Source organism: Malus sylvestris, chromosome 9 (genome assembly GCF_916048215.2).
Source record: "Malus sylvestris chromosome 9, drMalSylv7.2, whole genome shotgun sequence".
Taxonomy (NCBI): domain Eukaryota; kingdom Viridiplantae; phylum Streptophyta; class Magnoliopsida; order Rosales; family Rosaceae; genus Malus; species Malus sylvestris.
Window position 1 is genome coordinate 4,682,739 of NC_062268.1, and position 23,528 is coordinate 4,706,266.

At 35.7% G+C, this 23,528-nt stretch overlaps 3 protein-coding genes across 3 annotated transcripts; 2 read left to right on the forward strand and 1 right to left on the reverse strand.

Moving 5' to 3' along the window:
- Positions 1–2,729: 2,729 nt before the first annotated feature.
- Positions 2,730–4,939, forward strand: LOC126582822 (transcription factor TCP13-like). The gene is made up of 2 exons (XM_050247031.1): positions 2,730–3,000; positions 3,370–4,939. Exon 2 carries the CDS (start codon positions 3,508–3,510, stop codon positions 4,657–4,659), a length of 1,152 nt encoding a protein of 383 aa, XP_050102988.1. The 5' UTR covers positions 2,730–3,000; positions 3,370–3,507; the 3' UTR covers positions 4,660–4,939.
- A 2,637-nt stretch (positions 4,940–7,576) lies between these two features.
- LOC126582824 (transcription initiation factor TFIID subunit 8-like) lies at positions 7,577–9,848 on the forward strand. The gene is made up of 2 exons (XM_050247034.1): positions 7,577–7,904; positions 8,245–9,848. Exon 2 carries the CDS (start codon positions 8,376–8,378, stop codon positions 9,507–9,509), a length of 1,134 nt encoding a protein of 377 aa, XP_050102991.1. The 5' UTR covers positions 7,577–7,904; positions 8,245–8,375; the 3' UTR covers positions 9,510–9,848.
- A 68-nt stretch (positions 9,849–9,916) lies between these two features.
- LOC126582816 (protein LONGIFOLIA 1-like) lies at positions 9,917–15,069 on the reverse strand. Its single transcript, XM_050247024.1, is given in 6 exon segments — positions 9,917–11,229; positions 11,313–11,508; positions 11,510–13,555; positions 13,673–13,722; positions 14,126–14,347; positions 14,878–15,069. Coding segments are annotated over 5 exon segments (3,243 nt in total). The 5' UTR covers positions 14,280–14,347; positions 14,878–15,069; the 3' UTR covers positions 9,917–10,432.
- Between the last annotated feature and the right edge of the window lie 8,459 nt (positions 15,070–23,528).

A 23,528-nucleotide genomic window follows, 5' to 3' on the forward strand; every position in this document is an offset into this window, starting at 1 on the left:
TCTTTCTTCCCCCAGCAAAAGAAGCAGTGAAGGGCCTCTCTGTTTAATTTTTTCCACTCTCAAACAATATGCAGGCTGCAGTGTTACTCGCTCCCTGTATATGTCACTCATATGTGAAATAACTATGTATGCAGTGCAGCTCTAATTGAATACCAACAGAAAACTCTTCCGCTGAGAATTCTGAAGTACGTAATTAGGGATTTCAAAGTTTAGGGGGTTTTTGAAGTTTCTTGCTAGTGTTCTCAGTTAACTTCTGGGATAATTTAAATTAGGGTTTTTGGATCCGGTGCCATATTGCAATTAGGGTTTTGGAGTTCTACGATCACGATTACCTCTTCAAACAGAAAATACCTAATCATTCTGGAGGTTCAAGCACTAATATTTGACATTTAAGGACTAAAAATAAACAATTGAGAAAGAACCTTGCATACACCTCTATAGTTCATCGAGAAGATCATTACTTCCAATGGCTTTTTTTTTTTTTTTTTTTTTTTTTTTGTATTATTACTTCCAATGGCTTAATAAATTGGTTTTGTTGAAAAGAGCAATGCAATTTCGTTACGGCTGGGTAGGTTGTCAGCTGCTAGGTCAGCAAGTCTTAAATTACTTCGTGCATATCTCTCTGCAATAAAAAGTCGTGTGGTCCTATTCGAACTCACTATTCGGCCTTTCAAAAGAAAATGCATGCACGTATTGGTCCCTCAACTATTAGGTAGCCTCTCATTGTCCGAAGTACCTATCATACACATGCTAATGCTCAGAGTATATATACCACAAATTTTTGTAGCCCATGATACCAAGTGGATATATACATCTTTCTAATCTAAACTTAATCTTCATATGTAATCAGCTTGTTGACATAGAACAGTTGGCTAATGATTGAGGAGCAGCTTGATAGGCCAGTTCACTAACAGCAAAAACTATTTTCAGATTTGGTTTTGGAACTTTAATTTGACGCATAATACGTCTTTTCAATAAAATAAAAAGAGCGAGACGAGCCAAACTCACATTTGCTCCGTAACACGAGTATTTTGCATCAAATTCTGTCGTTAGGTTTAAAAGATTTTCATTTTGAGGATATTTTCTGGAATTTTGCCATCTTTGCTTTTCATATTATGTTACAAGGTGTTGCTTGATTTTCCCTTACATATTACACCACGTCACTTGTCCATCTATTTTCTTCTCTTTGTCCTCCCCTATAGTTTCAAGCGTGTGATGCTTTTCTTTTTCAAGAAACCTTGATATTTTATTGAATTAGAAAAAGCATTCTACCTAGACAGACGATTGAGGACATAAACTTTACTCTTCATGTACAGAATAAGAAAAAAGAAAAATACATTAAAAGAGAGGCATAAAAACAAAGCGGGGATAGTTCAACTGTGTGATGCAATTAGAGAGAAAACTGTGAGAAATATATTTTGTTAGGCAGCAGAGATGAATGTCAATTCCAATGATTGGTTAATTGGATTCATATATTTGAAGTGTACTCACACAACACAACATATCTATGCCGGCCATCGAATCATTACCACACATCTTGAGTATTTGGATATGGGAGGAAAGCTTCCGCTACTTTGTCCACATGAACATGTTCATCCTTTTTGGTACTTTAGGCGTGCATATGAAAGTGATATATCTAAAATCTTTTGTTAATTGTCGATAAAGCAACACTCACCACTTTCGAATGTGCAACATGCATCCATATGGTCCCCCAAGTGAAATTTCCTACTTTTGTATTTCATGTATATACATAAATATTAGCAGCTTCAACTTATCACCAAGTATAAATCAATTATGTTGCCTACAAGGCGTATCATATATAATGTGATTTGAGCAGCTAGGTAGAGATTTTAAGTTTCATAGCCCTCTTAAATCCTAGTTTTCTTTTGATAAAAAAATAAATAAATAATCCTTGTTTTCTTCTTAAAAAAAAAAAAAAAGAGATCAGTTGATGGCTTCATCACGAAATCCACAATTTTGAAAACTCCATGTATATTTGTTTGTGTATTATATAATTTATATTTGACCCTTATAAAGGTCCTAAGGCAAACTAAATTACAACCTCTCCCTCCTACTTCTTGTGTGCGACTCTATTGTGCGATCATGTGCTCGATGAAATTCTTTAGTTTTTCTCTCTTCTTGTGTGCGATCATGTACTCAATTAAATACCTTAGTTGAAAAGCCTAGGCAATTTTCAACATTATTCCACAGTATCATGCATCAACCCTAGACAAGCCTTTACTAATAATAGTAGTTGTGACATATGTTAGCATAAACTTTCAACATATGTTGACAGGAATTGGCAGTGCTTCGTAAGTGCTCGACGAATGGCTAATGAAGTTTTTTTTGTTGATATTATGACCCCATTTTTCAAATCATGGCTACAGCACTGACAACAACCCATTTTTTCGGGGGCCAGGAAGACTTATAAAGACATTTCAGCCTTCTCATAATCATCATCATGTGATTCAATATCATAAAGAATCGAACTTAGAACATACCGTGTGAAATAAAAGTCTGAAATTCATCTTCAATTAACTCCTAAATCATAGTTAATTTACTCTAATTAACCTTATGCATGCGTGATGAGGAAATGATGAGATATCGACTAGCTACCATAGCTACACCCACATTCATTTGAGTTGATAGTGAGAGTGCCACGTGGCAGTGTATGTACCACTGCTTTATCTTTCCTTGGGCATGGTCGGTGGAATTCCGGCGCCTTACTTTTTCCTCTCAAACGGCTGTCTCTACTTCTTCTTCTTCAAGAAGTTTATTCTCATATTCTCCACATACTTGCAGAATAATTTAATCTTCAAAAGTACAGACGGCTGCTTAGTTGATTTTAGTACTTCTCTACTAAACTCACAAAGCCAATTTCAAGTTGAGAAAATCAAAACCATATACCTTTCTTTACCATTCTGTGTAATACTGTGTATTCAACTCACCAAGCACCGAAAACTGTCTGCAAAACAAGAAGCAGAAAATGTTTACTTTCATGTAAGTTGGGTCAATTTCAAGTAATATGTTGGTTGGGTAACCCTAGAATTATAAAATCATTAGCATCACATACCTAGCTTTATATTTGTTGCTTTGCTTTAATTCCATTAATATACATACGCGAGACAAGTAAAATTGGAATTCCTTAACTAAACATTTCTATAGCTTGTGAATCGCTTCTTCTTTTGAGCTCCTTATTAATTTCGTTCATGAAACAATTCATGAAAGCTGTATATATATTAGTTTCGTTTTTTATTTTGTGGATCATCACATATATGTCATAGATATTTGCTAGCTTAGTAGGAAACACTTTTTTATCATTTTCATTTTTTTTATAATTCATTTCTTTCATGATTGATGGTGTGGCAGATTCTGATAAAAAAAGAAAGCACATGAAGAAGAGAAGCATATCATGATTAATTCGTGAAGTGAAGTTATCATTGCAAAGAGAATAGAAATCTGCGTGTTGAGCTGAAATGATGAACCAATGACGAGAGAGTGCAGAAGATGATTAAGAGTCTCATTAGTGAAGCAGATTTTAAAGAAGCAGGAGCTGGCAGTGCAAGTCGTGATGAACAAGCTAATAAAACCTCATCAAACCCTAATTTATCTCGTTCATCAACTCCATGGCCAAGGTTGAAGGATCCAAGGATTGTACGTGTGTCCCGAGCTTTTGGAGGAAAGGACAGGCATAGCAAGGTTTGCACCATAAGAGGGCTTCGAGATCGGCGGGTGAGGCTATCGGTACCCACTGCAATCCAATTGTACGATCTTCAAGATAAGCTTGGTCTTAACCAGCCTAGCAAGGTTGTCGATTGGTTGCTTGATGCCGCTAAGCATGAAATCGATGAACTTCCTCCGCTGCCAATGCCACCACCCGGGACTTTTGGTTTAAATCATCCATCATTAGTGCTCACTTCATCTCATGATGATCAAACCAATGCTCATCCCCAATTATCTCATAATCATAGAGGAGAAGGCCCTAGCAGTGGAATAGATAGATCAAATGTTTGGCCTACTAATTTGGATGCTTTTTGGCGAGCAAAGTCGAAAGAAATTGCAAGAGACACAAGAAATGAGGAGGAGGAAGAAAAACGGAAGGATAATCTTGGAATATCAGATGATCAAAAACAAGCAGGCAATAATATTGATGGTAATTCATCAAACGCATTCTTAACCAGAGGTAGTAATACCAACCCTCCGTTCTTTCCAGGTCTCCTGAATAGTTCTACGAATATGCCTTATGCTTATCAAAATTGGGATCATCCTCATCAGACTTCAAGTTTTCCACTATCTCAATTAGGAAGCCATGGATTCCAATCCCAAACTACAGATCTCCACAATTTCCTTAATGTCCTCTCGTTGCCATCCACATTGTCTTTATCCACGACACAATCTTATTTTCCTTCGCATAACGCGGCGGCTACAGGAGAGATAGATCCAAGACAATTCAACCATTTGCAATTGCTAAACTCAAGTAGTAGTACTAGTACCTCACAAAACCTATTGCCCAATTCTCTTTCCACACCAGCTCTATACCCTAGTAGCCAAACTCTGAGAGCACCCCATTTGAGTATGGTAACTAAGCTTGTGCATTCTTCAAACAACACTGGAAGTGGTCATCAGTCAAATAACGATCAGGGGCCTCTGCCTCGATGATGCGTACTGATGCTTTTAATTCAAAGACTCATGAAAGGCTAATAAGCTTGCTTTAATGGCTCAGATTGGTATTTCTTAAATGGGAGCTAGGTATAGCTAGGGAGCGCAGGCAAAGGTACAAGAACACATCTTACTTTACGGGGTTTAGTCAGTCTTCTTATTAATGTTCATTTCAGATTAAAGATGCTACATATGATTTGATTTCCTACTTATTTTGGTTTATATTATTTGACATTTGCATTTGAAATTAAAGTATAAGAAAGAGATTTTCGAGCATAAATTCGAGTGGAGCATCAGTAATGGTGTGAAGCTACATTGTGTTCATTATTCATATTCGACTGAATGTCAGTTAGATTCGGTGTATGCTATGTTGTTAGAGTCAAATTAGTTTTGTATAACTAAATGCCAATGGAATTGTGCGCCATGGCATTATCTCTTTATGTATGCGTGGGGATGGCCTTATTTCAGATATATACAACTTCACGAGATTGTTCTCTGCAAACTATCATTAATTGTTCTCTCTCTAACTAAGCTAGCAACTGTAAACAAAGATTATTTACCAAAAAAAAAAACTGCAAAGAAAGATTTAAAACCCTAGAGAGAGAGAGAGAGAGAGAGAGAGATTGTAGGAGCAACCTGAAATGTGAAATGTCTAAGCTTGTTTTCTTTTTAATTTCTGCTAGACATCAGGCAGGACTGCAAACATGACAGGATCGAGTAAATGTAGTAGTGTACATTATTACCAGTAGAATAGCCTTCTGATCGAGGGGGAGGTAAAGTAAGAAGAGAGTCTGCAGGCTTTAATTGTACGACCTAGAGTGAGATTATGAGAGCAGTAGCTCGTGTCAACATCACATACACAAGATCCAACAACATAATTATATATATATATATATATATATATATATATATATATATATATATTTACTTGCAAGAAATCTGGTGCTGGATTGACAATTTTGCTAGTTATATAGGGTTATGAGTGCTTTGTGTTGGAATTATTACCTATATGTTGAACTAGTGCAGTTAATTAGAATCTGGTATTAAGAGAATATGATATCTCTAGCTAGGGCATTTCATGTGTCCTTGAAGCCAGCTGTTTACATCATAAGAAACTATCAAAAGTCTATCTGCATATGAAGTGATTTTTTACACACCAAATTTCTCTCCGTGCACATTGAATTAATAAAATAAAAGAGAATCAAATGAGACAAATAAACAATGTGTGTAAAGGAAGAAAAATGGCATGCATAAGTCATTTCCCTTTCTACATCACACTAGGGTACTGGATACACAGATGTTTGATCGGTTAGATTGTGATTGTCAATACCCAAAAGGTGAGTAAAGAAAGAAAAAAGGTATGTTAGAAGCCATTTCCATTTCTACAACAACTTGTTTATGGGATGCACCAATGTTTGAACAGTTAGATTGAAATTGTCAAAATCCAGTCGTTCAATGCACCAATGTATAGCACACACCGGTGCATTGTAGATTTTCACCGTAAAAATATGATTTTTTTTTTTTGTCGAAACCGTAAAAAGATATACATGATTGTGAATGAATTTTGTTAAGCAGATTTAGTATAACAAGTCCTTCATCAGGAGTTGATGAGCAGTACTACAAGTAGTTAGAACTGCAAAAGCTTTATGTGTTGCCTCCCTGCTTAATTTGTTTTACATAGATACGATGGATCAGTACTGTTACAGGAGGCACAGGAGTAGCACTGTTCCATGCAGTTGGCGCATAATAATCAAGAAAAGAGGATTGGCCAAAACAAATGAAGTTACAAATTATAACCTAGAAAAGTGAAGTCGATCTGATTCATTTCTGGCAAATTAAGCAGTAGTAACTAATAAAAATAAAAACGACTCGTACTTTCTGTTCCTTTCTGTTCTTTTTAGTTCCCGTGAATCCAAAATCACTCATACTTTCTGATCTAGTCCCGTCAATCTCTCATCATGGTCGTCAAGTCTTGATCTGTGATTGATCATAGTTCACACATCTTTCGAACCTAGTGTTGATGAGAATTTGAAGGCAAAATTACTGTTCTTACTTGATACATACATGCATTGAGTGTACTCACAATTGACCGTTGATCAAATTCAATGTCTTAATCCAACAGCTTCACAATGCAAGTGTTCTCACAATTGACCATTGATCAAATTCAATGTCTTAATCCAACAGCTTCAAAAACGTTGACATTTAGTGTTTGCAGGTACCCCAAAAATTACGCAAAACTGACATAATTAACAATTGTTTCAACAACTTAAAATTGGAGGCCAATGATCTTTGAATTTGATCCAACTGACTTAAAAAATTGGCGCACTCAGTGCATGTGCCTTTATCAACAATTAGAGCCCCAATTGGCAAATGATCAAATGAATTTATTGAAGTAATTTTTGCACTCATCTTTCTTTATTCTGCACTTTCAATCGTTGGACTAAATAGGTAACAAAAACAATGAGAACATGAGGTAAGAGAAAGTGAGTGTGAAAATTATTACCCTTAATTTAATTTAAAGAAAACTAATGAAAATAACTTGAAAACTTTAAGTTTTAACGATAAGGACAAAATAAAGAGTAAAATGAATAGTACCAAGATTTACTTTTCAGTGTAAAAATATGATTTTTCATTAAAGTGAACAGTACTGTGAGTTTTTCGTTAAAGTTCATTTTATTTAATGGTATTTTTTGTGTGAGTAAAAACAAGTAATTAATCCGAATTATGTTTCAAGCTCACTGGATTGAATAGGTGACTAAAACAATAAAAATGTAGAATGAGAAAACGAGAGTGTGAAAATCATTACCTTAATTTGTTTTAATTATAATTTTTTTATAAGTAAAAACAAGTAATTTGTCCCAATTGTGTTTTAAGCCATCGGGAGAAAGATTTATACTACTTGTCGCAAAGTTCATCAGTCCTCGCTCTAAAAACGACAAGTCGTGGAAAAGCCTCTCTCTCTCTCTCTCTCTCTCCCCGATTCCCTTCCTCTCGTTCGCAAGTGGTAACAAACTTGAGAGCTCCCAAACTCCCGTACAAGCTTCAACGTCCTTCTCGATCCAGAGGGTTTTCTAGGGTTTTAGCCCAATCTCAAACTTCAATCTCTCTCTTCAAAGAAACGTTTTTTTTCCCCCTTTTACGTACTCAATTCGGATCGACCGGTGTTCCGAGCGCCGCCGTATCTCTGACATCAGCCTCTGCTCCGCCGGTGCTTCAATTGGATCGTAAAAGCGTAGATTTCACCGGTAAGCTTCCTCCTCAAAGTTTATTTCTTTCTGTAGCTTCCGCATTTTTTTTTTCAATTCAATTGGTTTGATTTCAATTCCAAGTCAGAAGTTTTAGGGTTTGCTTTTTTAATTTCGAGAAAGGTCCAGAATATTAAGCTTTGATTCATTTTTTTTTATAAATATTTTTGCATTTTTTTTTTTGTAATTTGTAACGGCTAGTAGTTCCAGTGATTGGAAGCTCCCCTTCGCTGAGAAAAAATTTCATAACCGAAACGAAAAAAAAAAATCAAATCGTTGTATCAGGTCCAGCTCAGTGAAATTATTTTATCTTATGTTGTTTTTTCTTGCATTTTCTTAGGAAGAACACCGAGGCATAATCGATAAATTGATGGTTTTTGGCCGGTAGATAAGGTGGGGTTTGGCAGGGTTTTACGAAGAATGTTGGTTTTGATTATACTGCATTGGGTGGCCTGATATGAGGGGTTGAATATGACCGATGGGGGTGTGGAGAGTCGAAGAGAGCATGAACAACACAATAGAACACAGAGAAAATCGAGTGGTGATGACTTTGCACGAGCAATTGCGAAGATTGCAATAGCGCAAGTATGTGAGATAGTGGGGTTTCAGACGTTCCAATTGTCTGCTCTCGAAAAACTCTCTGATGTTGCTGTTCAGTACATTCATAACATTGGAAAGACTGCGCATTTATATGCTAATTTAGCTGGTAGAACGGAATGCAATGTTTTTGATATGATTCAAGGGTTGGAAGATTTGGGCTTGGTGCAGGGATTTTTAGGTGCTTCAGATGTTGATCATTGTCTTACAAGTTCAGGGACGGTTAGGGAAATTGCTCAGTATGTTACTGAAACTGAGCCTATTCCATTTTCCTACTCTATTCCTCAATTCCCAGTTGTTAAGGACCGAAATCTGAACCCTAGTTTTTGGCAAAGCAGCGTAGAGACACCTGGTGAGCATATACCTAGTTGGTTGCCTGCTTTTCCTGAACCACATACATATGCCCAGTCACCCATATTGAATGAGAGAGCTATAGAACCTCAAACTGATATGGTTGAGCAAGAAAAACAACAGAGAAATGTGGAGCGGTCTCTGTTCAATTTGCAGCGGAGGCTGTTATGCAATGGGTCAGAGGGACCCTCTGTTGAGCCTGAAGATGCTGATAAGGCAAAACAAGCAAGAGAAAGTAACCCTTTTCTTGCTACACCTCTGCAATATGGGGAGACGGATGTATCTCATGTTGCTGTTCCAGCTAAAATTTCAAGTGAAGCCACAGTGGGAAATGTTGTTGCTGAGAACCATGTCCTGAATCAGTGTTCACTGCTGGAGACCTTTGCTCCAGCTATTGAAACAATGAAGAGTGGATCATGTGAATTAGAGGAGGGGCAGAAAGAGATTCTTGTGAGCAGAAGACCAATTGTGCAATTTAAGGTTGGAATTGCAAAGAAGTCCTTAAGTACTACGTTTCATTCAAGCCCATACAACAAGGGTTTTCAGAAAACCTATTCCTTGTTTGAAAGAGAATATGAGAAGGATGAAAAGAAAAGGAGGGCTGAGAAAATTCTGAAGGATTCCATGAAAAACCCAGAGGAGCTTGCTGAGTTATAAATTAGGTTGTTTTTCGACTAGAATTTGTACACTTGTTTTAGGATACTGGCAGTGGAAGCTGGCTCGCGTAGTTGTCTGCATCTGGACATTGTAGAATGGATATTACAAAATTCTGGAGGGAATTTTCTCACTTTAACAAGTTTCAAAGGTATGTTAGTGTCAGTTGCAGTGATACACCAGTTAATGATTCTTTCTAATAGAAATTATTTTGTTTTCGTTATTTTATGATACTACTCTCAATGCGTGCACAAGTATTATATTATTCCTAATCTGTTGTGCACTTTGTTGATTTATCAACATGTAAACGAAATAGAGTCAAAATTGATGTTTAGTTTCTTATTTATAGAGCAGAGAAAGGTCAACTGTGTTTTCCTGTCCAATAAATTGCGCATAACTGGAATGAGAAATTGGAAGGGAAAGATGCATACACCATAATTGTATTATAGATCTGTGTCCTCTATCAAAGATTTACATGTTAGAGAATAGCTAAATTTTTTTCAGTAGTTATTTGTGGCTTTACAGAAGATAAAACTACACGATAGTTATGAACTTAAAATAAAAATATTCCTCCCTCTTCTGTTCTATCCAACAAAACCTGGAAAAGAAAAACAAAAGAGGAAAAGGACTCCGAGGAAATGATTAAGACTACATAAGAATATTCTTTTTGATGGAAAAGATCAATGTTATCAACTGCCCCTTCTTGGCAAGTCTGCAATGCCTACCAGACTAACCATGCGCAAACCAGCTACATCTCCACCACTCAAAACTTCAGTTACAGAGCGTTAGAGATCAACCATCCAACACCAAACCCTGAATTTAATCGTCACAATCCACCCAATTCCTTGATTGATGTGTTATCTGGCGATATGATGCTTCACAAACTATCTTCCTCATCATCTAAGCTGCCATTTGAGTTTTTGAAATCAATATTTCCTTAGCCCCTTCCCAGAAAACAGTTGCCTGCAATGCCCACCGGACCAACCATGCAGGCCAACTGAATCATCACTCACAATTTCATTTATCAAATCTTTAAAGATCAACCGCTCGACATCCAACACTACAGAAGGAATTTCACTGTCACACTCTGTCCAATTCTTTGCTTGATCCGTGAAATCTTCCAACAAGATGTTTCTCAAACTTTCATCCTCGTCATCCAGGCTGCCATTCAAGTTCATTCTTCGTAGCTGATCAACCTCTGAACACAATTCTTTCAGAAGCTGCTGGCTTCTTGGTTTCCCATCTGCCAGCTTGTTTGGTGGGAACCACTGCTTCAAAGATTCTCCAACCACTAGTTTTTGAACAAGGAATTCATTAACAACCTCAAATACTTGTTTTCTTTGAATTTTCTCATCAGGTTTGGGCTGGAGATCAGAAGGCATTGTATTTGTTCTGATATCTTCCAGTGCAAGGAACAAATTAGGGTTGATCAGGTGGTCTGATGTGTTGAGCTCACTGGTTGTCCAGGTAGATTTGAGGTACCCGAGAATACCTGATGCCAGCAGTATATCTGAAATGTACATGTGGTCTGGATTTGTACTGTCACAGAGGGGACCAGTGATGGGGTCCTCATGTGTCCTGCTCATGCATCGATGATTCTGAATCAGGTTCTCTAATCTTTTATGATCAATTTCTGCCCCAAGACCGGGCTTTGTGTTGTTGTATAACAGAGCTTGGTTCATTGGGTCATACTCTGCTATCTCCAGAATTTGTGCTTCATCGTCTGCAGCAAGAAATTCGAGGAAATTTAATATACGTCTTGCATTCTATACTACATATAAGGGCTCAGTTGCACAAGAACTATACCTTTGAAGGCATTTGATATCTTCTTCACTGGAGACGGTGAGTCATCGCGATAGAATGTGGAATCAAGAACAGAGACAGGGCTTGGTTGTTCGGAGGAAGCTTTCCTAGTTTCTGCCATTGACCTGTCATCAATCAACCCCACTGCTGGGTGCTGTGGGAAAGAAAACAGAACATCTGTCAACCCAGATAAGAAAAAAGCTTACAGGAATGAATGAGAACTGGGACACCCTTACCTTTATTTTTTGGTTATGCTTGTTGAAATGCGTGCCTGTGATCGTATCTGATTGATGAATGCTTGTGGCTTCTGTGTCTGTATGCAAGGCCAAGCTGATGGTGCTCCCAGATTGCTGAGAAGTGGAATCATCGTGATGGCTCATATCTCTCGTCTTGGTGCTAGTCTCCCTCATTTGCACATTACTTTGATGCAAACTGGGTGTCTTGTGTCCAAGTTTTCTACCTGGGGTGGTTGCTTCTAGTGACTGCTTGGTGTGTTGCCTTCTCGTCATGCTTGAATTCAATGATGGAGTGCTTGGAGGAGATTGCTTCTCCAATCCAAGTCTTCTCTGTTGCATTTTTGGGCTCTTGATTCCTGGACTCCTACTTGAGCTGGTGACTTTTTCTTCACTCATAGTTTGCGATGCCTTTGGTTTTTGTGCAGATTTCAAAGTTCTTGTGTTAGAATTATCATCAGTGGAATGGAGTCGTCGATTGAAGGGATCTCTGACATGATTGTTCCTTGGTGTCAGATCTTTGGCTGTTTTCTTGTCGACCAATCCCTTTCTGTTATCACCAGGGTCACTGGTCCGAAGCTTCCGAAGACCCAATGTGTCATTCATGGAATTCACCATGGAAGCAGAGCTGTGGGTTTTATCAATGAGTTTAGCTGGTTTCAATATGACTGTGGGTGATTTATAACTCTTTGGAGATTGGGAACCCTTGGCCGTGGCAGGAACTGATATGTTACTTTGTAGATATCTCTGGCTTGCTGATACCGTGCTGTCCAAAGAAATGCTTTCGTTGCTTATTTGAGATGCAAAATTTGAGGCGTGATCCTTTCTTGTATCTATCATTCCTTTCGTCTTCTGCATCGCTTCAAGTATTTGCTTAAGAGCTCTGAGATCCTTTCCTGATTTTTTGAACTCAAGATCTGCCAGCCTTTTCTCCATTTCACCATATACTGAAGATGATGAATTTGGAGCTTTTATAGGTTCTTCTTGTTGCTTGAAATCTGATCGTTGAGAACCCTTGCTTCTGTGTGGCTGCCTCCATGGAGCTGCTTCTATTGGAAACTTAGAATTGGAGGTGGGCTTCATGACCTGATCAGTGCCTCTCCTCTGCGGTGAGCTGTCTTTCTTTGTATTTGCAAGGAGTATCCCAGAAAAAGTATCTTGCTTGTTTTCATTGGTTGCTCTTGATGATCCGGAGAAGGGGTCAGATCTGTCAGATTGGTCAGTATTAATCAGCCTTAATGGACTATCAGTGGTTGACACGGAATCTGGTAGATCCAACCCCATCAACTTTGCAACGACATTAGACGGTCTTTTAGCGCTTCCGGGTTCATGCTGCAAGTCAAGCAATTTGTTGCAGTTCCTGTACTCTCTCTGCAGATCCTTGATGGAGTAGTTTCCTTTTGTTTCTGGGTTACAACCCCTCCTTATGGAACGTTCCTTACTGTCCAAAGAAAGCCTTGGGAGTTCTTTGAGTTTTATGGTGGATTTTGATGCATCTCGCGACTCTCTTCCATCATAAGAGAACCTCCGAGCATCTTTTGGTAAGAAGCGCGCGCAACCATCCTTCTCTTCATTGGAACGCCAAGTTGCTACCTGAAGCTTTGCGGGAACTTGAAATGACTCGTTACCACCAGAAACCCTTGGCTTGGTGGATTTTATTGAAGGCCTCGGGGAGTCTATGTACTTCAATGTGTGACCAACTCCGTCTTTAGCTGCAGGTTTAACTGAAATGCCACGGGCTTCTCTGTGCATCGAGTCTTTGACAAGACCTTGTAGATCAAAGGATTGCCGGCGTATGTGCATCAAAACATTTGGTTGTTTCACGAATGGGTCCCGAGCGTCTTTGTCATTGGAAATGGTTTGGCTGGGCGAAGATGGTTCTTGCTGAGTTGCCTTTTTATGTTCAAAAGACGACAAGCTAGACGAACACGAAGAAGAAGAAGAAACAGTGGTTTTCGATGATTCTGTGGAGTTTCGTTGTTTCTCTTTCACCGCCTTTTTTCGAATTTTTTCCTGCAATTCCAAAATACATGTAATGAATATTTCTGCTTAATCTAATAACCAAAAGATTGAAACTTCTAATTAAAATTTCAATCCACTAATGTGATTAACTAAGTGCTGAATTCTTACTGTAGCTTTCTGCACTGTGCTTGGTTCGACTGCGTGGTTGCAATTCTCACCTGGATAAAAATATATACAAATATAAATATTAATGTATAAATACATTTGAAAGTTCATACCATGCATTGTGAAACTATAAACGCATATTAAAAAAAAGCAAAATAAAACATGTTATTAACAATTTGCTGATGGTTCTGTTAAATATTTATTGCTTAATTAAATTCTGTAAAATATTTTTGCTTAAAACTTGGTCAAGTTCACTCTTACATTTTCTGAGCTGATATAAATCAAATGCAAAAGGAAATAGTAAATCATAAGGAGCCGCATCAATAAGAATCCTTCTCCTCATTTACAAAACTAACGTTTCTTTTTTTTTTCTTTTTTTTTTTACTAAAAGCACTTTTTCCAAAACTGCTTTGAGCTTGACTGCACTTATAAGCAAAAGGTAGAAATAAGAAATACCTGGAGGAAGTCTCTTGTGGTTCTGGCCGTTGATACGCCGGCCGGAGAGGAAATGGTGGCGATCAAAGAGCTGAAAAATTCCACTCATGCACCCAATTTGCTTATGGAGGTCCCGGTTCTCATCCGTTAGAGAATGCAAAATCTTTGCAGACATCTTCACTTCCACCTCCTTTCCCTCTTGCTTCACAAACGCACCAGCTCACACCTTTGAAACCTCCATTTCTGTAAATTCCAGGCAGCAAATCACTCATAAATAATTGGTTTCCAGAATTTTACAAGACCCCAAAATCCATATAGTTTCAAAAACAATGCTGAGTTTTCTGTCCAGCCAAAAACAACAGATTTTGTCTGAGTTTTTGCTCGAGCCACTATATTTTCTTCTAGCTAGTTAATCTGCATTGAGTTTTTTCCCTCTATATATTAATAATCTTCTTTTTCTTGGATTTTCTCTAAAGTTTTTGTATAGAACAAAAGAGAAGAGAGAACGAGAGAAAAACAAAATGCACAAGAAAAAAAACATGCTAAGTGAACAAAAGAGAAGAGAGAACGAGAGAAAAACAAAATGCACAAGAAAAAAACATGCTAAGTGCTTAGAAAAAAGTCCCTTACCTATGGATATATAAAAATAAATAAAATTCGTTTTTTGGGTTTCACAGAACAAGGGAGACAATATCCGTCTGCAAAACTAAAAGGAATAAAAGAGACGTACGGGAAGGGACCCAACACTCAACAGTCACCCACAGCAGCCCCACCTTTCTAAGGAGGAGTAAGGAGTAAGGAGTAAGGAGGAGGACAACGATCTATCAAAAAAATATAGTGCGCCGGAACAGAAGGATTAATAAGTTCTGCAGACCCAAGAAGAGATGTCTTTGTATTTTTTTTCTGATCTTTTGGGTTTTCTCACACAGCACAAGAGAATAACTTGCCTTTTGGCTCTCTCTAGGGAAGGCAGCATATATATTTATATATATATATATATATATAGGGGTGTGCTATCTACACATCCCATTTTACTTCTCACATACCCTTTGATAATTTCTGTCCGTTGATCTTCTTCCATTTATCCGATCCGACGGCCGAAAATTAAAAAGGTGTGTGAGAAGTAAAATGGGATGTGTGGATATCACACCCCTATATATATATATATTAGAGGCTTGTGGTTGTATGTATTATATATGCAGTGCTCGATATCAGTATAGCAAAGAATGAGAATTGGTGACTAACATTTTATATTATAAATTTAATCTAAATTATGGGGAAGAAAATTCTAACTTGAGTATATAGAATGATCGCATACTGTTTTAATTTAATTACTCTCAGATCAAGAACGAAATTCAAACTTAAGTACTTAGCATGAAAACATAATGTTTTAACTAATTTGACTACACTTACATTTGTTGACAGAGGCGGGATTTTGGAAACATATTAAAAATAAGAGTTGCAGCTAGGATTATTTAAAGAAAATGACACAGTTTTCAGAACTTTATAATTTAAGAAGCATAAGAATTGGGATCTCAACCCTTTTAATTAAGTAATACTTCAATGTTAGTCTTTCTCTATTAAAAACAAATTAAAATCATAAGTTTTGAAAAAGAACAAGTGTCATATTATTGATGGTAGAAGTGCTACCCAGTCATTTACATTTAAAAACCCTAATAAAGGAGAATTAGGGTAATAAGATGAGGAAGGACGGGGTGGGAAAGAGGTGGGAGAGATGTGAATGGGTGGGTCAGATCACAGATGTGGTTTGTTCAATTTTCTCCCCACTTCCATGTGTGTGGGTCTGGAAGGGCAGGACCTCTCTCTACATAAGCATGTGGATTTGTCAGAGGGTGGAAGAAATAAGAAAGTGGATTAATGTACTGGAAAGCAGCTTCCCAAGCCTAATAAAACCACTTTTCCAGCCATTCCCCTATCCAATTTACCAAGCTATCCTCCTCTAGATTATCTGAAATCCCTTGATTTTCAATGACCACTTAGCATTAAACAATTACAAAAGAGCAACCTCAAGCTAACAAAGCTTCCCATTTTGAGAGGACTAGAAAAGGAACGTATATCGTACGGAGTATTACCCTTGCTTTGCAAAGAAATTATTTTCACGATTTGAAAGCTGTAAATAACTACAAAAAAAAAAAAAGCCTTAAGTATTGAATATCCCACCACTTAGTATTTTGCTTCAATCAATAGCCAATTAAAGAAAATTTGATAACCATTGAGTTGAATCTAATTCTAAGTGACGGAGTATTCAATACTCCAGAATATTGTAGACTGTCGCCAAAAATTAAGTCTATTTGTCATGAACAACTATATAATTCTTTTTATTACTATCACAAGACAATTTTTGTCAATTTTTAACTTTATGCTGAAATCTGTTGGCGAGATCAGTACTGCGGGCTTAAAAGCTGCAGAAATTGATTAATAAGTTTTTGGACGTTTTAACTTTAAGCTGCAGAAATGCATATATCCTCAAGCCGCTGGACCACTAGGTTTCCCAAAATTGTGTGGAAAAGACGCACATTTTCAGTGGTTGTGCCGCTTTGAGTAATCGAGTCCCTTGGAAAAATGCATGTTTTCTGCTACTAGTTTAGATTGTCACATGCATGGTATTTGCTGATATATACGTTACTGGAGAAAGAAGAAGGTCCATGGATTAATCCCATATATTGATTGACCTACAAAACAACAACAACCAAATCTTATCTTATAACTAAGTGAGGTCGGCTATATAAATCCTAGAATGTCACCACACTTGATTTTGCGGCAAGTCTTTTGTTAGTTCCAAATACTTCATATTTTTTCTTAAATTTCTTTCCAAGTCTTCCTAGCTAGGTCTTCCTCTAGACCTTCTAACCAGAACATCATATCCAACCCTAATATATATACATATATTAATTACATATATGTGCTTTTTGTGAGTCCATATATCCATGAAAAACAAGATAATATAAGCGCAGGAAATCTATATTGGATAAACTCAAAAACATGCTCATCTCCTCAGCGTTATATCATCTATTACGTACTGGACCAAACCGTATCTCAGGAATGTATACTATCTTTCACCCTACATGTATATTTCTAATCAAAGTCTGTCGGCATATTCCAATATATTGTGCCTCGACCGAGTGCACTACTTTGTACATTGTATGCATGAAATGCAACAACCCTCTCTTTGCTATCCGATACGAGTTCAAACGTTTGCATCAATTTTGTGTGTGACTTCTTTGTAACTTCTCTTATTGATTGACACGTGTTAATAAATCTAACATTATCATAAACTTAACATGTGTCAGTCAATGATAGAGGCCAGAGAGGCCACACAAAATAGGTGCAAAATATTTGATTCATCTATTACAATACAATTATTAATAAAACCATTGGATCTTTTTTTTTTTCCAGATGCTTTATTTATTAAAATTTACATCACTAGACAGTGCATTATATAGATCAGACCACTAAGTACGTTTTTAGCTAAAAGATGTGCCTTAATTGCACACAGTAATCCATCGAGAGTCCACGTTTGATTCTCACTTGTAAATTTTGTTCAACATATTTATTACGGACCATATTAAATGCCATCATGTTAATGCATCAGCGGAGAGATAGTGAAAGGTGTACAAAGATTTTTATAATTTATGGTTGATTGGAAAAGCATGTTCGAAAGTGATCCACAACAAATTTTCCTTTTTTTTTTCTTTTTTCATTTCTATTTGTTGTTTGTTTACAACCTTATTTGTTATTTTTCTACCCAATGCCTAGCACGTCCAGCAAAGACCTACAGATAAAGTAGGAGTAACCGCAATTAAAGATTGATATAACATCAATTAAAGTAGTTTGGCCATGTAATGAAATGAAGACTTATAAATGCTCCGGCTAAAAAATGTGATATAGACAGAGACTCTAAGCAAACGGAGTAAAAGAAGACATAGAAAGACTTAAGAAAATTATTTTAACAAAAAACATGGAGTACTTAGAGCTAACGTAAGATTTGGCACAAAACCGAATGTAGTGATGTTTTAAAATTCATATATGACTCTACTTATTCATTGGTATTGTTGTTATAATGCCAACACGTACACAAAGTGTATGGCTGTAGTTTGTACATATTAGCGAAGTGGGGTGGTCCAATACATAATTACAAAACTCTGTATAATATGCCCTAAGTACGTTGTACTTTCAGACCCACAAGTATTTAGGCATCCAGCAAGCTAGGTTTTCCAAAATTGTGCAGAAGATAGATTATCTTCATTTGGAAGAACACACTTCCTTGCCAGAATATTACATAACATATTGCCCCCAATTTTTTATGACACGTACAGCCCCCATTAATTTGGTTGTTTGTATGTTTTCTTGCATATATTTATCTGAAACCCGAAAAAGGAAAATTAGAAAGTATATACGAAAGAGAAGAACAAATATATATATATGTTGCCTGCTCAAGTGAGGTATATCATGTGTATAGTGGCCAAATTACGTATACTGATGCATATGCGCTTACTCCTATCCCTCAGGTGATTAGTCGCACACAGCCCACGTTTTTTGTTAGAACCGAAAATGGTCTATATGGTAGAAACTAAGGACGTGTTTAATAAACATTTCGTTTTCTAATTTTTAATTTTCACTTTTTGTGTTTGACATATGAGAAAGGTATATGGGGAAAAGGATGATGAAGAAGGGTGATGGAAGAGAGGGAAAGAAATAAGGAATATAAGATGAAACAAAAAAACTTGAAAATGAAAACAATTAAAAATAGTTTTGGTTTGGCTTTAATTTTCGTTTTGTGTGGCTTTTCTTGTATATTTTTTCTACATCTCTCCTGCCATCTTTCCACCACTCTCCTTCCTCCTTCATTTTCCTTAGTGCATGTACTCTTTAGTTGCTCATGCGTTAATAGCACAAGACTGTACTACTCAAGCTGCATTATATACTCACCCTCAACACATCGCAAGATTTATCATGATAGGGGCTTTTGCTTATGGAGCTAGCAAAAAACAAAATGATTATCAGACAAACTCTAAATTTAAGTAAATATGATGTGATGATAAGACCTAATACTGCTTTTTATGGTCTAATGGCTCTGTCAAGTATATTTTTTTTATACATTAATGATATTTATCATAATGTCTTTGTTTTTTATTTTTAGTTGATACGAGTTGCAAACGGCAAACAACTAGCTACAAATGGTAGCATTATCTTTACTAATCACTACTCGGATTAAACTAATCAGCGACTCAAACCTAAACCTAATGAATGCATACACAAAGAAGTCGCATTCATGATAATCTCCATACGATGTATGTAAGCTAATTAATTAAGGGTTGTCACAGGGGCACGTGCCTTTGCCTCAACATGGAGTATGGATATATATATATGTGTGTGTATGTGAGAAATGCTAAGGAGACTCTCTCAACGTAAGACTCTTTATAGACTGTATGTCACCTCATTTTTTGGCACAATAAACCAGCCGGAGTATTATTTTTTTACAAATTATAGTGTTGATGGGTATAGTTGTTATTGGTGTAAAACGTCGAAGCTCAAAATTTCAGAAGAAAATATATAAAACTAAAACGCCAGGCAAAATTTCCTGGCTGCTTCAATGAATATGCCAAGGATTTGAAATTATTACGAAGTTGGCCAGCCCTAATGCATGACTCAATGTCTTGTACAAGAACACGTTGCCATGACCTCATGAGATCTGGACTTTTGGACACTTTTTTTTTCCTATTTGTTAAAAAGTTAAAAGGGTAGTGGAATTACAATGAGCATAATTCCATTAATGGCAGAAAACTAATTTAATGGATGTTTTCAATTGTAATTTTTATAATTTTTAAGAGTCTAAAAATTTAGGATTATCCAATACAAAATTTTAATAAATAAATATATATATATATGTATATATTATAAAAGTCTACACAGAAATATATCCAATCATATTTTGAAGAAGTCAAATTAATGTGTATTCAATCATAGTTTAATTTTACACGAATTTTAAAAATGAACAATTTTGATGTACTTGGAGCGATTTCATAGTGTCCTTTAGGTTTAATGAATTCAGTATCTCCCTTTGAGATTTTGAAGCATACACTCAAAATTCAAATAAAGTCTATGAAAGTCCATTAAAACTCAATCAAACTTCTAGCATTTTTAAGAATTCTTGATAACCCCAATTAAATACGCCTAATTAAAACTTTCTTGGAAAAAAATGAGTACTCATCGAAGTCATCGATCACTCCAACGTTTTTAAACCAAAAGCACATATCTGACCTAATTAACCATCGAATTAGTAACGCTTAAGCCCTCCCTATACTTTTTTAGCCCTTGAAGACGTACGTGTTCAACTAAACACATGCATGTTAGGTGCCAGCAAAAATGCCAAGCTATCTTATGTTTATGGAAACCGCGTTTTGGAAGCATTTCAGCATGCTTGCATACAGAGACCTTCTAATTTCATACAGAATACTAACTATTCTTGCATATAAATTAAAAGAAAAATTTTATTTACAACCATCACACAGCACACATTGGCATAGCAGCGACCGTTTATGAATGAAACATACACTGAAATAGTTTTTTATTGGCTTTTGAGATTTGAGATGTGCCCACACATTATTAATATATATATTGATGCCAATGGAGTGAAGATCCTAAAACTTTTTTTTTTAAATCTATCGTTATATGCTCAGATTTGTTTAGTAGTGTGATGGTGGGTATGCATCATCACATCAACTAAGTAACAGAAAATTATGAATTTTTTAATTTGAGGCTGAGTTTTGGAGCAACGGAAAAGTTGCTTCTTTGTGACTGAAAGGTCATAGGTTCGAGTCGTGAAAATAATCTCTTTGCAAAGTAAAGGTAAGGCTACGTACGATAGATGTTGTCGCTCCTCCCCCTCCCTTCTTTTTACGGAATTTTTGAATTTAACTTTTCTTCTTGTTGACATGAAAGGATAAAAAAATTTATTAATTAAGACAACACAATACAAGAAGATGTCAAATGAGTACGTTTTATTCAGAGATTAATTTCTTGATCTGAAGAGTAGTTCACACAACTTACTGTAAATAAGGTGTCAATAAAACCATTACACAGCCACTACAAATCCCATGAGTTACCTAGCTTTAAATTTAAGACTTGGGAGATAAGCTAGCTAGTTTTGCTTGCATGGGGAATGTTAACTTTCTAGCTTTAACCTATTACTAAATCCATATATACATGAATTTCAGGGTGCATCTGGTTACCTAGCTAGCTACTTAATTATTTCGTCTAACTTGTGCGATCTTATATGATAAAAGGTGTGGTGATTCCGATAGATATCAAACATATATATAATTGAAACCGAGGAGGGGGTGTGGAGGGTGCAGGGCCACATGGAAAAAGTGCAAACATCACATGAGGATTTATTTACTTATCTGCCTTTTAGCTTAGCTTCATTTGGCGTGGACCAACTGATTTAAGCATCTCCATCATAATCCTAAACTAGGTTCCAAGAAGAAGCATCGCAGCCTCCACCCACCATGATTGGCACATGATCTCCAAATATCCACCCACAAGTTCTCATCATCAAATCACCAATTGTATAAGTAAATTAGGAGATTTATGAAAGTCAACAAAAGAGTAATGCTAAGGAATTGTATAAGTAAATTAGGAGATTTATGAAAGTCAACAAAAGAGTAATGCTAAGGAGACTAAATTTGTAAATAAAATTTTGTAAACTAAATAACATGGAACTTGATGATTGGATTATGACTTAAGCGTTGATAAACGTGCTCATTCTTATAGGTGATTCATCATTTAGTTTACAAATTTTGTCTATAAATTTAGTCGTTCTAACATTACCCGTCAACAAAATTAGGAGCTTTGTAAAAGTCAACAAAATGGGATAATTTCCCAATAATTTAATTAAGGGAGACTTTGGATGCGGTCCCTAATTATGAATAATCTTTGATTGAAACTTTGTTGGTTTTCAATTTTTAATCCAAGTCCCTAAAATTAATTGATAATTTATTTCTATGTACGTTACTATATTTTTTAAATTAAAAATTAAAATTTATAGTTGTTTATAGTAATGAGATTTTAAATAAAAAACATAATTTGTGGGATTAAAAATATTAAAATATAAATATACTATTGTGTGTGTGTGTGTGTGTAAACATGGGTACATTCATAAAAAATAACCAAAAAATTATTGTATCAAAACATGGGTACATTCTTCAAAATGGGTACATTTAGCAAAAATAAAAATGGGTACAAATAAATAAAAAAATATGGGTACAATACAAATAAAACTTTAAAAAATATGGGCACAAAAAGAAATTAATATATGGGTACAAATTAAAATTGAAAGGAAAATTGGTACAAATTAAAAAAGGGTTGCAAATTAAAAATGGGTACAAACTAAAAATAAAAATATATGATAAAAATTTAGCCATAAATATAAATATACTAATTGTAACATTTTTAATATTAAATGAATATATTTAGAAATAAAAAATATTTTATTATTGAAATAATTAATGATATTATTAATACAAAGGACCTTGATCAAAAATTGAAAAGTAATAAGGTTTTAATCAATAGAGTAGTAAAAATAAGGATGAAAACCTAATTACTCCTTTAATTAATTAAGTGTATAAAACAAACAATCACATGTGCACTAAATCACAATGAGGGAGATTTATAGTAGGGTCGGTTCCTATTCTCAATATTCTTATTTAGGAATTTCATGGAGGACCCAAAATTGTGTATCCGTTAAACAAGTTGTGTATGAATATATATATATATATATATATATATATATATATATATATATAGAATTTCATGGAGGACCCAAAATTGTGTGTCCGTTAAACAAGGTGTGTATGAATATATATATATGCAATAGTTCCACGTTAGAGGGTTTTGTTCAATTTGGCTAATGAAGTCAATGTACGAAGCATATCTTATCCCCTGATTGCACGTGAGGGTGAGAGCCTTCATCAAATATATTAGGGGTAATTCTAGGGAGATCATTTATTTAAACTATATTTTGTAAACCATATAACGTGGTTGACGATGATTGTATTATTGCTCAAGTATTGATTAATGTGCTTATTTTTTATTAGTAATACATCAAATGATTTGCAAATATGGTGTAAAAATTTAGTCAACCTAACATTACACCATATCTAAACTTGGGGTGCAAGAAAACCAAACCATACAACTCAATTATTTGAAAGCTTCTCTCTAATTTTTAGTTTTTAATTATGTGAAGCAAAACAAGCCAACACTGTGCTTCTTCATCAAGTGTGTATTTTTGCTATTCTATACGGGAAGAACGAGAGTTTGAATTATTACCAATCACATGACTGTTGTATAATACAGGGACTTGGAATATAATTAGAATTATAAATAATAAATAATAGCAAGTGTC